Source organism: Oncorhynchus gorbuscha, linkage group LG05 (genome assembly GCF_021184085.1).
Source record: "Oncorhynchus gorbuscha isolate QuinsamMale2020 ecotype Even-year linkage group LG05, OgorEven_v1.0, whole genome shotgun sequence".
NCBI classification, from domain to species: domain Eukaryota; kingdom Metazoa; phylum Chordata; class Actinopteri; order Salmoniformes; family Salmonidae; genus Oncorhynchus; species Oncorhynchus gorbuscha.
Window position 1 is genome coordinate 24,321,937 of NC_060177.1, and position 15,228 is coordinate 24,337,164.

At 42.1% G+C, this 15,228-nt stretch overlaps 1 protein-coding gene across 3 annotated transcripts in view; it reads right to left on the reverse strand.

Annotated features, from left to right (window-relative positions):
* LOC124035719 (DNA-binding protein RFX7-like) overlaps positions 1-15,228 on the reverse strand; it is a 35,128-nt gene that overhangs the window by 17,417 nt on the left and 2,483 nt on the right. For all 3 annotated transcript variants that reach the window (XM_046349322.1, XM_046349323.1, XM_046349321.1), the window contains exon 2: positions 6,294-6,327. In XM_046349322.1, coding sequence (XP_046205278.1) covers positions 6,294-6,327 — 34 coding nt within the window. The remainder of the gene's footprint in view (positions 1-6,293; positions 6,328-15,228) is intronic.

The following is a 15,228-nucleotide window of genomic DNA, read 5'->3' on the forward strand; positions in this document are numbered from 1 at the left end:
TAGTTGTACTATGTAGGGCTTGAGGCACCATCAGCGTAACATTTTTAATTCAAAAGTTATGAAATCTACGACAGACTATTCAGTTCCAGTGAAACCTAAAACAACCATTTCAAACAATCCCCTTTAGTTTGGTTGGACTAGTTTGAACACTATCCGCACCTGGGAACGCATAGAACACCACATTTTTTTGTCCAAGAAACACATTTTGTGCATGGGCACGTATTTGTTTTAGGAGTTTTAGTTCACTACTGCTCAAAATGTGTAAAAACACCCTAAAAGACAACAGTGTTCAGGAACAAACCCCCCCCCCCCCCCACAGGAAAACAAAAACATGGATGATCCTGCAAATGAGATTAGGGATGTAAAGGAGAGATTAAAAAATACGGGAAGAGAAGGGGTGGAAGTTGCGGCAGAGAGAACCACTGTTCTTGTTGAGGTCTCGTTCAGAAGGATCCTGGATGCATCCTGATAAACAGTGCTCAAGCTAAGATCAATGTGGACGAGTGTCAGGATAAACAAAATTACAAAAAACATTCAACCTCTTGGATTCTGAATGTTTCTAAAACGTGTGTGTGCAACAAATACCACAGGGTGTTAAAGATCAACACAGGGGGTCCTCATCCCTGCCACAATGACAAAAGCCATGAGGAAATCTCTTAATGAGATCAAACAAATGTTTCCATCGAGGGGAGAGGGTTAGTGTGTGTGTGTGTGTGTGTGTGTGTGTGTGTGTGTGTGTGTGTGTGTGTGTGTGTGTGTGTGTGTGTGTGTGTGTGTGTGTGTGTGTGTGTGTTGAGAGCTCCTAAGGATTTTTTCATACTTGGTCCCTTTTAGCAACAACAAAAAAATTCAGTGCAGTTCACTTAATTTTGGTGCAGAGTGAACACTTCAAAGGAACTCGGGCCCCTCAAAAGAGTCCCTGAAGCGACCGGAGACCATCTCGAAAGGTGGTCTGAGTTCGGTTCTCTAGAAATCCGACAGTCCGGTTCCATTTTTTAGGGCAATGTCAACACCAAAATTCCCACACCACACACTAGACTACTGCACATCTCGTGTTGTTTTTGGATATCGTTTTGGGATATTGATTTTAGCCCTTGTCAAGGATGCACAGAAATACCAAAATGTGTGTGGAGTTATGTTCAGATTATTTGTTTGAAATGTGATCTATGGGCTAAGAGATTGTGGGGTTTGAAGTGTGAGAAGACAACATGAGACATATGATATCTGTTCTTTTAAAGAGGACTATGTGGGAAAATCCCCTATGAGAAGACCTTGAAGGAACATGAGGATAAATATGAGGTGATGGATCCCTGCAATATCCAGAGGGGGTTGTTGCAGCTACCATGGGACAGTGAAATAACTTTAAAACACTGATACCTGCTAACCTAACAAACAGACAGTCTTTGGGGGTGGAACAAAATGCATTTTAAAGTTCATTACTTTCTACTTTTTTTTTTTTTTGCGGTTAGTCAAATAACGCTGGAGGCAGACATTTCCATGTGAATGCAGATGATTAGGGTGTCACACATACAAGATAGATGCCTTAGGGCTGTAGCCCAGCTACCCAAGTCTATGACATGTTAAATGGCATATATTATTATTATATATTATTTTACAAAACATCAACAAACATTAACTGGGATGATGGTTTACGTATTAGGAAGCAATTTCACTGAGAGACTTTGGAAGGCATGCCAACAATTTTGGGGTGGGCACGTGCAGCACTGGGTCTCACAGATGTCGTGACAGAGGGGCTTTGGGGCTGTATTACTCCATGATCTGATCTCCACTGCTCAGTGACCACCTCCACTCCCCGCCTGGGCAGAGCACTAACAGAAATACAACAGCAAGTGGCCACGTATGCCACAGATAAGTACAACTTACAACAGTAAACAAAGCAAGCAAGCACTGGATCACGCTTGCACTCTTATTCACTGTCGGTTTCTCGCTTTAACCTCCCTCTCAATCACACAGACACAAGCTTTGAAACGTGCTGGCACACACACACACAGTTAAATCCCAGTGGATTGATGGGGAATGAAAAATTGTATGGTTGAGAGGGAGGAGGCAAAAGGTATGGCAAATAAGTCTGGCTGCACAACCGATTGGCAAACGTATTGCAAATTGAGATATGTGACTAAACTGAATAAAAAGAAGAAACTACACTATGAAACAAAGATAAATGACAAAGAACAATAGTAAAAAGATTTGTATCCATAATAAATACACATTGCTAAGCTCACCTATGAAACACATTGGCTAATAGACAGACGTGAAAAATAAACAAAGCACAATCTCCATCTCTCACCCTCTCTCTACCCCAGTACTACAATGGATGGTGGGTGCCAGTTGAACCCAACCCAGTTCAGTGTTTGGAGAATGGCTGGGCCCAGAGCTACAAACAGAAACAGCCCTCTCCAACACACTGTTTCAAAGGGAATAGGGAAGATGATAGGGTGGGGCAGGGGTGATTTAAATTCTGCTGGAGTAGAAGGCGGCAGACGAGAGACTTTGGCTCCAGGCACAACTCTCCAACACGGAGCGCGAGGGCCCTGCAGGGGGGAGGAGCAGGCTCCCACATCACGTTCTGGATTCTTGATGATCTGAAGGGGCCATGGTGCCTCTGACTACTACACAATATTCACTGTTTTAAAACAGTAACCAACATGTAGTACGATGGTTTTTTCTAGCACCTAATTGTTATATTTTTTACAAAAACTATTTAGAGGCAAACACTTAATTTAATGTTTATTTAATATGAAGCTGTGAGTGCAATGCACTATTTCAATACCGATTGATGGATCACGACAACATCTAAAAGCAGAAGGGATACAGACATGGCATTTCAATGACCCAACCAACCCCCCATAGAGGAAGTCATCGGAGGTAGCAATAATCCGAGGAATACCTAATCCGGGGGCTAGCAGAGCGGAGCGGGCAGTTAAGCTCTCGTAAACAAGCTTTTGTTTAAATGGTGTCTGCTGTAGGACACCAACGCTAAGGAACATCAGACCACCAGACCAGTGCTTTACATTGTGGTGCAGACTGCAGTGGACAGCTAAAACTGCCCAGAGCAGCATCTCTGACACCAACATTATGGAAAAGAGTTAAACACACAACACATGACCATAAAGAGAAGCTCTGGGTGCCATAGCAGGGAGGGGACAAGCATTCACACACAGAGATGCTGACAAGTGTGTCTTAACGGCATGAGTGCACAGAGCCAGACAGCCATAGTTGGGTCTGGGGGTGGGGGGTGTTTGTGCGCAGCGCCGGCAGACTGAGTTAAACTGAAATCCCCTGTCGTTAACCCTTTCCCCTGGACTGGCCTCTGCTAGCGGTGTGGTCAGCAGCCCCCGTCAAACATAGTCAAACATAGCCGTCAAACATAGCGCCCCCCTTCAATTGGTTTCTAAGAATAGAAGTATTCGCCCCTCTGTCTTCTCTATTCACTTCTTTGTTGCTAGGCGAACAGGAGCTCGCCAATAGCTAAAGTTATCAGCCACTGAGCAGAGTTAGCGATTGGGGGGGGGGGGGGGGGGGTAAATACATACATACAGACGTCGTGGATTCAACTGGACTCTCCTTTTTAGAAGGAGGTAGGTTATCGATAGAAGGGGAAAACGACCAATTGTTGGACCAAACCTCAAATGCAAAAGGCAAGTTGAAACTACTTGTCAGAGGTTGAATTGATCTTTCGGCTTTGTTGTCGTGAGAGGCAGGGGGGGAATGGTGTCTGAGTGGGAAGGTGCACACAGCACAGAAGGATCGAAGGAGACGAGACCAAAAAGACAAATGCTCATAAAAACTGAAAACATTAAAACATACATTCAAATTAATTCCATATAGTCGCCCAGCCCTGCTTCTGTAGTCATTCAACTTCAGCCACTTAGACCTTACATCTCTGAAATTAATTTAGACTTTGACTGGCCTGAAGAACCTACAAACTACAGCACCCTTCACAGGGGCAAGGGTCCACACTTGGATGACAATCCTAAATGAGTCAGTGTCAGCAGACAGTCTACACTCCCCTGCAACTTCACACGGCCAAGGTTAAATACCCATCCACCACAATCCATAATCATATATCAGTCCCCTCGGTACCAACAACATCAACAGAACAATTATAGCCTGGTTGTATTCTCACGCCAACAACACAGCTTTTTGTTGGATGAAAGACAAGTTCATAAATGGCAGTTACACAACTAGCTATGCTATGTGTCGGCAAAACTGAGCTATGGCGTCAACCCGACAACTTTATTACCGAGCCTGATACCATCTAGGAGAATGAACTAGACGTGAGAGGAACCGGATTGGTTGTGTTGAGGCTCAGAGAAACTGAAAGCTATTAGAGGAAACTATAACACACAGGGAGAAAAAAAATGGTAATTAACAGGTTAAGCCTCTGGTTACATTGGCCTGATACTGTACATTATCTACTTTGTATTCTCTCTCTCTAAGAACCACTAACCTCTGAGTCTTCCAACTAAACCCAAAGCTCTACAGCGAATTAATATTCACACAAAGGGCAACTATAACTGAGGACATCTGAAAAGAACCAGTTTGATATGAGGCCAGACACCAGAAAGAGATGCATCATGCAGACCCTGATGGTGGAAGCCTAGTAATAGTACTAAGACATTACTAGTGGAGCGAGGGCTGGGCATTAGTGATTCAACACACACACAGATGGGTTACTCCTTAGAAAGACTAAAAACAGCCACCTCTCCCCAGAGACCACTCTCACATCTCCATAAGACACAGTCTGAGGCAGGAAACAACCACAGTGTATCAACACAAGTTTCATTATTGATGTGTGTTCTACTTATCACCACCGCTGACACATTCAAAGTCTAAATGAAAACAGAGGGAGAGAGAGAGCAGTTAATATTAGACACTAGTGCTTTCCCATGTCCTCTAGAAATCCTTAAGAGGCAAAGAAAACAAAGTCTGTCGGAATTGAAAAACACAAGACCCTTGTGGAATACAACTGAAGGCATTAACCTTTAATGAGCGCAGCTGATGCAAGGTATTGTTTGAGATTGCAACATTTAGCACCGTAAGGCTGACTGGAGCGCGGCAGCTGACTGGAGCACGAGAGCTCATGCGTGTTTTGCTAACTCTGGCACCTGCCACGAACATGGAGATTTGTGTGAAACTTTAGGACTCCAGGGATTCTGGATTCGGAACTTAACAGTACATGAGACAGGACTTTAACCACTGGGATTGGGGTTCCCTCTCACTGAGGAGGAGGAGAGGCAAGGCAGGTCAAGGAAAACAAACAACTTGACCTGAGCCTGAGTGCAAAACGCAGGTTACTATGTTGCAGTGGTGGTGGGTGATTTGATTGCTTTGACAGGTCTAGCCGTCTATCCTCAACATACCTCTTGGTAAGATACACCTCTGACAAGCTGAAGCCCAGCCTGCAGTATCGAGTAAACACAGCAGGTTTCCCAGAGTAACTAGAGTGTAGCCTTGACCTCTGATCATTCTCCTGCCTCACCTGGTGGCAATGCACTGGATCTTACCTCAGTGTTGTATAGCACCCATCTCTATTGACAGGCAAAATATTTCTATACTTGCTCAATTACAGTACATAGGGCCAAATCCTCACATGAACACACGTACACATCTTGAACTTTCAGGTAAGCTATGTGCTGCAGATGAGTTATGTTCAAGTATGTCAAGGTGGGTTTTAGATGATAATGTATGTTCAATCACACCGTGGTTGACTGAATTTCAGTTGAAGGCCAGAACCTGAGAGAAAAAAAAAACAAAGGGCTAAAAAGACGAGGTGATGACAAAGGGACATGACCACTGGCTTGGTCACAACACCAAACACAGATGTAAATCATTTCACCCCATCTTCTGGAGACCATTACGAGCCAAATACGGTGTAGTATAACTATAGGACTCATGAAGTAAGATTAAATGGGTTAGTGGAGTTTCAGTGAGATCATTCAACAGAACTGAGCAGTATTTTATGGTCAGCAATGGCCGTTTCATAACAGGGCTACTTTCAGCTCTGACATCAAGTGTAGTATAAATAAGTCAAACATAGGACCACCTGTTTAAATACTACAGACAGTAGATGGCAATGCTGCTTCTCTTCATCCTCTAACAGTCTCACAACACTGGCGAAGAGGTGAGATAAGCACATAGATTACATTTCAGAAACCTAAAATTGACCTTACTCAAGTCAAAAACCCACCTTAAACTTTGGGGGGAAAAGTTGAACAATTATGAACAGAGCATACATTGTGGTTAAAGGCTTTATGACAAGGAAGACTCACCAAAATATTGTCCACCTTTGACTGTACAGATTTACTGAAAAAAAAGAGAAACAGAAGACAAATTAGTATGACGCAAGTGTAACGTGAGCACCATGCATACACCGGATGTATTAATAAATCATTGTAACGTAAGGCATGAGACTACCCTCTCACCAGCTTCTCCCTGGTCGTAACCAATATATCCTAGGAACACGTTGTCATATGTAAAAATGGAGACAGACACTACATAAATGTTCTATAGCACTCAATGCCTATTTATAACACCTCCCTCAGAAAGTCATTGAGGGGACTTCAATCCAGTACAAACCGGTATCTAGGTCTCATCCATATAAAAAGTACTGTAAAATCTGACTTGACCTCAAGGCAATATACTGCTAGAACTACAGAAAGGAAAGTCAACCTATCACTAAATTATCCCACAGCATATTAGTCAAAGGACCTATAGGAGACAGACAAGCTCTCTCAGACAGACAGTTAAAATCAAATAGAGAAAACGGACTCACTGACTGTTGGTTACAATAGTTCATTAAACCTGCTACAGTTCCCCACAGTGAAGTGAGTGAAGAGGCTGCTAAATGCTTTTACAGTCAGAGATTCTCGTGGCCCCTTGCTGAGTCCGCCCACTCAAAAACAACACACATCTACTCCCATAGCCTAAATTGACCCAATTTCCTCTCCATAGCCTTCAGAAATGTTACGTGAGGCAAGGCCTAGACATTGGTGTGAACCACAACACAAGTCAAAAGGTTAATTGAGAGATGCAGAATTGAAAACACTTTCTCTCACTCAGTATGCGTGTGCCTACACATTCTGCAGCTCAAGAGGTGCGTGGTCCATGACAATTCAACTGAACCACATGGTGTGGCTCAGCCCACATTCAAGTCAGTTTACCTGGATAACATAGTAGTAGGAGATGGTAACTTGGCTCTCATGCAATGGCCTCTCATACAACTAAGAATCAATGCATGAACTGGTCATAATGAGGCCGGCTGCTTCTATTTGATCATCTATTACAATGAAGGGGCAGAACCTAGGACTTACTTATTTGTTAAGTAAAAGTCAGGCAGACTGAGGGGCTGTTACTAGGTTACTCAGGGCAGATCAGAATCAGGAGACTGTTATTAGCTGTGACAGAGAAAGTAAAGCTTTAATGGACTGTTACTAGGTGAGGCCAGGATTTCTCAGTGTTGATAATAAGCAGGTCTGCCAGGTTCCTCTCATTAAGCTGTTTCTAGGTAAGGCCAGGCAGGTACCGAGAGAGCGCCTCGTTAAGTCATTGTTGCTGTGGGGAGCTGGGAGGGGATTGGGAAAGGGGAAGACAGGATTTAGATTCTCCCTGCCGGTTCCTTACTGCACATCACTCAAGTTTTAAAATGTTCTGCAGCAATTATGCCCCAGTTCTGGTCACACAGAGCCCCTGACTGAGCATGACCTAACAAGCTCTATCTAGAATTACTTAGTCTGGACTAGAACCTCACTTGGCAGGGTACACAATAATGTTGATGACTGGTATTACAAAGTGGGTTTAGGGGTAAATCAACCTGCAGTATAAAAATGGCACTGATTCCTCCGACTTAAAAAAAAAAAAAAAAAAAAAAGTGAGAAAAATAACATTCCTGTGGATCAGAGTGGAGTGTGTTTGTATTCCTCTAGAAAAGCCATCCCTGTCCCTAAATTCTGAGTTTGGTGATGTTCATGTGAAACATGGACTCATTGCCATGCAATGTACCTACGTTGAGACTGTACGTACGTTGAGACTGAGGAATTTTGGTTTCTAAACACATCCTGTTGAACCCTGGGCTGGCAGTAGAGGAGTTCAGCTCTGAGGGATGAACCCCCTCACACTGCCTGTTGGTCTCATTCATCTATATCCAAGGTGCACCAGGTCACTGAGGTAAACTTCAACATGTCTGATCTAATTATTTTTGTTTATTTAGTGGCATGCACCAACCGCCACAGCTTGAGATTTACATGATTGATTGTATATATTTGCAGGATTTTGTCTCACAAAAACCTTTCTGCACTAAGCAACTAACTGCTGCATGTATTGAATTACTCTTAGTTACCCCATTCAGAAACCCTTCAATGATCATCAACTAATGTGCCTACATCTACCACACAGATCTTATTTCAGCCTTTTAATAAATCATTCTGAAACATTGAGAGAGATAAGAACCAAGTCAAAACACAAATCAACATTAGAAAATTATAACTGGTAATATGACCTGACATGTTCAAATAATTCACATCTTTTGAAATAATAAACACTAAAATGTTACATTAATAGGGACTGTGTGTATCGTTTTTTCCTGAAAAGCACCCTGATTTCCAAAAGCAGCAGAGCAGACTCTCCCACCCCCCCAGCTGGCCCCTCCTGCACTCCCCCTATTGAACGTAAACAGTCAGAGCTGGCAGGAAGGGGCAGCCCTGGAGGCTCACTGTCTGCCACCCTCCCTCAATATGGCCGCTTCAGGGAGAAATTGGATTGCCTGACATTAACCTCTAAACCTCAGCAACCGCAGACAGTATAGCCTGACACTCGGGAAGGCTGGAACACCAAAGCTGTGCTATTCTGAATTATCAATGTGGGGAGACCCTCCAACGGCGAGCCTCTCTGAACCTCTCTGATCTCATATTCTTCCGCTAGAGTGGTGATGGTGAATCTTTTAAACTGAAGCCTGACATACCATCAGAACAGCCACCAAATTGTGTGTGTAGCAGCTACAGCCCACTACTACGACTGGGAGTTACAGTTGGCCTATAATCAGATCGAACATAACTTTCACAGAGGTTTAAAGACAGTAGGTCAACTGTTAAATAGAGCCACCAAAGACATGACATCCCTTCACTCGAGTCTCCCAACTGCTTTAACGAGGACTTCAGAAAACAATATTTTGTTACATTAACTTTAGCAATATTTAGGGCTGCCCCCATTTAGTCGACTGGTCGATTGTTTGGTCGATAGGCTGTTGGTCGACCAAGATTTCTTTAGTCGAGCAGTGACGAACACTAAAAACATGGTGTACAAGACAACTGTTCGATTTGCGCGTGTCTGAGTGGACTACTCCATTGCGCAGGCCATAACAGTCCATCACAAAAAGACATGTGTTACTGAAATTGTATATGGTTAAGGACAGCGGTGCAACGCTAATAAAAATTATTTTATATCAAATGCGCTTTCTCCCACGTTTGATAGCGGTCGCTTTCCACGGTTCTGAAATATTAGTGCGCTGTTGAATTGGCGCCTTTTCTTAGACCATTTTGCTATGTGCATAATAGCTAAATTAACCAGTATATTGGTGTTGAAAACAATGCGGCAGAGGCAGCAGAGGAGATAAGATATGAAAAAACAGCACTTACCTAATTGTCTAAAGAAAAGTGAGTAGAGAGCAAACCAACCTAATTAGGTCTATAATCAATAGCCTAACTGTTAAATGTGCCTGACTTTATAATTCATCCATACAGTTGATGTCGGCAGTTAACATACATTTAGGTTGGAGTCATTAAAACTCATTTTTCAACCACTCAACACATATCTTGTTAACAAACTATAGTTTTGGCAAGCCGGTTAGGACATCTACTTCGTGCATGACAAGTAATTTTTCCAACAATTGTTTACAGAAAGATTATTTCACTGTATCACAATTCCAGTGGGTCAGAAGTTTACATACGCTCAGTTGACTATGCCTTTATACAGCTTGGAAAATTCCAGAAAATGTCATGGCTTTAGAAGCTTCCGATAGGCTAATTGACATCATTTGAGTCAATTGGAGGTGTACCTGTGGATGTATTTCAAGGCCTACCTTCAAACTCAGAAATCAGCCAAGACCTCAGACAAAAAATTGTTGACCTCCACAAGTCTGGTTCATCCTTGGGAGCAATTTCCAACGCCTGAAGGTACCACGTTCATCTGTACAAACAATAGTAAGCAAGTATAAACACCATTAGACCAAGCAGCCGTCATACCGCTCAGGAAGGAGACGCGTTCTGTCTCCTAGAGATGAACGTACTTTGGTGCGAAAAGTGAAAATCAATCCCAGAACGACAGCAAAGGACCTTGTGAAGATGCTGGAGGAAACAGGTACAAAAGTATCTATATCGACAGTAAAACGAGTCCTATATCGACATAACCTGAAAGCCCGCTCAGCAAGGAAGAAGCCACTGCTCCAAAACCGCCATAAAAAAGCCAGACTACGGTTTGCAACTGCACATGGGGACAAAGATCGTACTTTTGGGAAAAATATCCTCTGGTTTGATGAAACAAAAATATAACTGTTTGGCCATAATGACCTTCGTTATGTTTGGAGGAAAGAGGGGGGAGTCTTGCAAGCCGAAGAACACCATCCCAACCGTGCAGCACGGGGGTGGCAGAATCATGTTCCCCAGGGTGCTTTGCTGCAGGAGGGACTGGTGCACTTCACAAAATAGATGGCATCATGAGGGAAGATAGTTATGTAGATATTTTGAAGCAACATCACAAGACATCAATCAGGAAGTTAAAGCTTGGTCGCAAATGGGTCTTCCAAATGGACAATGACCCCAAGCATACTTCCAAAGTTGTGTCAAAATGGCTTAAGGACAACAGTCAAGCTATTGTAATGGCCATCACAAAGCCCTGACCTCAATCCTATAGAAAATTTGTGGGCAGAACTGAAAAAGCATGTGTGAACAAGGAGGCTTACAAACCTGACTAAGTTACACCAGCTCTGTCAGGAGGAATGGGTCAAAATTCACCCAACTTATTGTGGAAGGCCACCTGAAATGTTTGACCCAGGTTAAACCATTTAAAGGCAATACTACCAAATACTAATTGAGTGTATGTAAACTTCTGACCTACTGGGAATACGATGAAAGAAATAAAAGCTTAAATAAATCACTACTATTTTTCTGACATTTCACATTCTTAAAATAAAGTCATTTAAAGGGTAGATTGAACTAATGTATTGCAGCATTATTTGCCTAAATTTTCAGGACATTCCTGAAGCCACCATGCCAATTGCACACTCCCTCAAAACTTGAGACATTTGTGGCATTGGGTTTTGTGACAAAACTGCATATTTTTGAGTGGCCTTTTTTTGTCCCCAGCACAAGGTGCACCAGTGTAAAGATCAAGCTGTTTAATCAGCTTCTTGATATACCACACATGTCAGGTGGATGGATTATCGTGGCAAAGGAGAAAACTCACCAACTGGGATATACATTTGTGCACAATATTTCAGAGAAACAAAGCTGTGTGTGTGTATGGAACATTTCTGGGATCTTTAAAAAAAATAATGTTTTGCCCTTTTTCTCCCCAATTTATATCCAGGTGGTAGTTACAGTCTTGTCTCATCACTGCAACTACCGTACGGACTCGGTAGAGGCAAAGGTCGAGAGTCATGCGTCCTCCGAAATACAATCCAACCAAGCTACACTGCTTCTTCGCACAATACCCACTTAACCCGGAAGCCAGGCACACCAATGAGTTGGAGGAAATGCCATACACCTGGCGACCGTGTCAGCGTGTGCTGCGCCCGGGCCCGCCACAGGAGTTGCTAGTGCACGATGGGACAAGGACATCCCTGGTGGCCGAACCCTCCAACTAACCTGGATGACACTCGGCTAATTGTGCGCTGCCCCATGGGTCTCTAGGTCGCGGCCGGCTGCGACAGAGTTTGGACTCAAACCCAGAATCTCTAGTAGCACAGCTAGCACTGCAATGCATCGTGTCACGCGGCCGGCTGCGACAGAGTTTGGACTCAAACCCAGAATCTCTAGTAGCACAGCTAGCACTGCAATGCATCGTGCCACTCAAGAGGCATGACCAACACTTTACATGTTGTGTTTATATTGTTGTTCAGTATAAAAACTGCCAAATCAATCCTCAGTCTCCCACTGACTCGAGAGACATGCAAAGCTCTCATCATAACTTTCCAAAGGGCAGTGCAGCGCCACCAGAACCAAGCCAAGGACAGATCTTTTCCATGGGAGGCAGCATTTACTTCTGTGCCAGCTCTCCAAATGTAGATCATAGGTATCATCTATCACTCAGGCTGTACTCACCCAGTCAAGTGTAATGGGCACCATTCAGGACTCAATCCTGTTGGTTAACATTAGGGCAATTCTATGGTAACAGAATGATGCAGAGACAGAATCTTCACCTTAATATGCATGCCAAAGTAAAACCATTGATTGCAAAGTTAAACAAACCATACAACTCTATGCACAAGGACAATGTTCAACAATTTCCATTGACAATGTTACAAAAACACATTTACTTGAAGAACAGTGCAGATGTGAAGTTGTGACAAATGACGGTAGAAAACTGTGACCAAGTTCTCCAAAAACTAGAGGTCGACCGATTGATCAGAATGGCCGATTAATTAGGGCCGATTTCAAGTTTTCATAACAATCGGAAATCTGTATTTTTGGACGCCGATTTTGCCAATTTAAAAATATATTTTTTACAACTTTATTTAACGAGGTAAGTCAGTTAAGAACACATTCTTATTTTCAATGATGGCCTAGGAACGGTGGGTTAACTGCCTTGTTCAGGGGCAGAACGACAGATTTTTTACCTTGTCAGCTCAGGGATTCAATCTTGTAAACTTATTGTTAACTAGTCCAACGCTCTAACCACTTGCCTGTTTCGTGAATGCAGTAAGAAGCCAAGGTAAATTGCTAACTAGCATTAAACTTATCTTATGAAAACCAATTTGCTAGAATTATACGTAATTATGACATAACATTGAAGGTTGTGCAATGTAACAGCAATATTTAGACTTAGGGATGCCATCCGTTAGATAAAATACAGAACGGTTACGTATTTCACTGAAAGAATAAACATTTTGTTTTCGAAATTATAGTTTCCGGATTCAACCATATTAATGACCTAAGGCTCGTATTTGTGTGTGTTATTATGTTATAATTAAGTCTATGATTTGACAGAGCAGTCTGACTGAGTGATGGTAGGAACCAGCAGGCTCGTAAGCATTCATTCAAACAGCACTTTTGTGCGTTTTGCCAACAGCTCTTCGCAATGCTTCAAGCATTGCGCTGTTTATGACTTCAAGCCTATAAACTCCCGAGATTAGGTTGGTGTAACCAATGTGAAATGGCTAGCTAGTTAGCGGGGTGCGCGCTAATAGCGTTTCAAACGTCACTCGCTCTGAGACTTGGAGTAGTTGTTCCCCTTGCTCTGCATGGGTAACGCTGCTTCGAGGGTGGCTGTTGTCAATGTGTTCCTGGATCGAGCCCAGGTATCGGCGAGGAGAGGGTTGGAAGCTATACTGTTACACTGGCAATACTAAAGTGCCTATAAGAACATCCAATAGTCAAAGGTATATGAAATACAAAATCGTATAGAGAGAAATAGTCCTATAATAACTACAATTTAAAACTTCTTACCTGGGAATATTGCATCAGGTTAGCCTAGTGGTTAGTGTTGGACTAGTAACCGGAAGGTTGCAAGTTCAAATCCCCCGAGCTTACAAGGTACAAATCTGTCGTTCTACCCCTGAACAGGCAGTTAACCCACTGTTCCTAGGACGTCATTGAAAATAAGAATTTGTTCTTAACTGACTTGCCTAGTTAAATAATGGTTAAAAAATATTGAAGACTCATGTTAAAAGGAACCACCAGCTTTCATATGTTCACATGTTCTGAGCAAGGAACTTAAATGTTAGCTTTCTTACATGGAGAAAAAAGTAAAAGTGCAATATGTGCCAACACTTTGTTTTTGCATTATTTAAACCAAATTGAACATGTTTCATTATTTATTTGAGGCTAAATTGATTTTATCGATGCATTAAGTTAAAATAAGTGTTCATTCAGTATTGTTGTAATTGTCATTATTACAAAGTAATTGTTATTTATTTTTTGAAAATAAACAAATAAATAAAAAATAAAATAAAAATCGGCTGATTAATCGGTAGCGGCTTTTTTTTTGGTCCTCCAATAAATCGGTATTGGCGTTGAAAATCATAATCGTTCGACCTCTACCACATACACAAAAGTATCTAGATACATAGACTCGTCTTGAAAGAGAAAGATGCACATCCCTAATAATTATGGATATATGATCTATTCATTGCGATGTATCTTGAACAGGTACACAAAAAAGATATAAAAATGCACTATCCTCCTTTGCATGTTTGAGTATTGTTTTACACATTAGAATAATAGCCAATATGCTCCCCCCAAACAAGACCACATTTGGTTGGTACGGACCAGACCATATGTGAACCAATGATATAAGTCTCTCAAGTTTTGACATCATAGTAGAGCACAGTAAAGTACAGTAGAGTAGCGTTCAGTACATTATACTGCACTCTAGTGTGCTTTAATCCCTGTACAGTGCTGTTTTGTATTGATATCGACTCTACATTTATTGACTGTATGTACTGCAATGTGCTGTCTAAACTTGTGAAACATGTCTAAAATTCAACTACTTTTCAACATTTATGCACATCCGGTGCTCAGTGGTTGAGGACGCTGGTTACAGTAAATGGAAACAGAGGGGGCTTATTAGGTAGGTGTCAGTAAGAGCCAGGAGAGATGACATTGACTGAGAGTGAAAGAGAGAGGGGCTCTCTCGACTTTTCACAATTATGAGCTGAACATAACAGTATGCCAGTGGAAGGAAGGACAGTAGCAGGTGAACCAACTGTGGTTTGTGACTACTATCATTTCCCATTTTATCCAATTCAATTGCAGTAATTCTGTTATTGATTTGTCAGTCATTCTGTTGCAGATTTCGTAACAGAATGACATTTTAAATGTGCATTTTTTTGTTGTAAAAGAATGACAAGTCACGAGGCAATATTTCTTCAACTTACAGAAGGCAAATAATTCCAGCAAAATTAAATACAAAATGTTGATATTAGTTGTCAAGGGTCTTAACTGCAACAATATTGGGTTTTAATGTTATTCTAATAGCTTTTAAGACTTCTGGCAG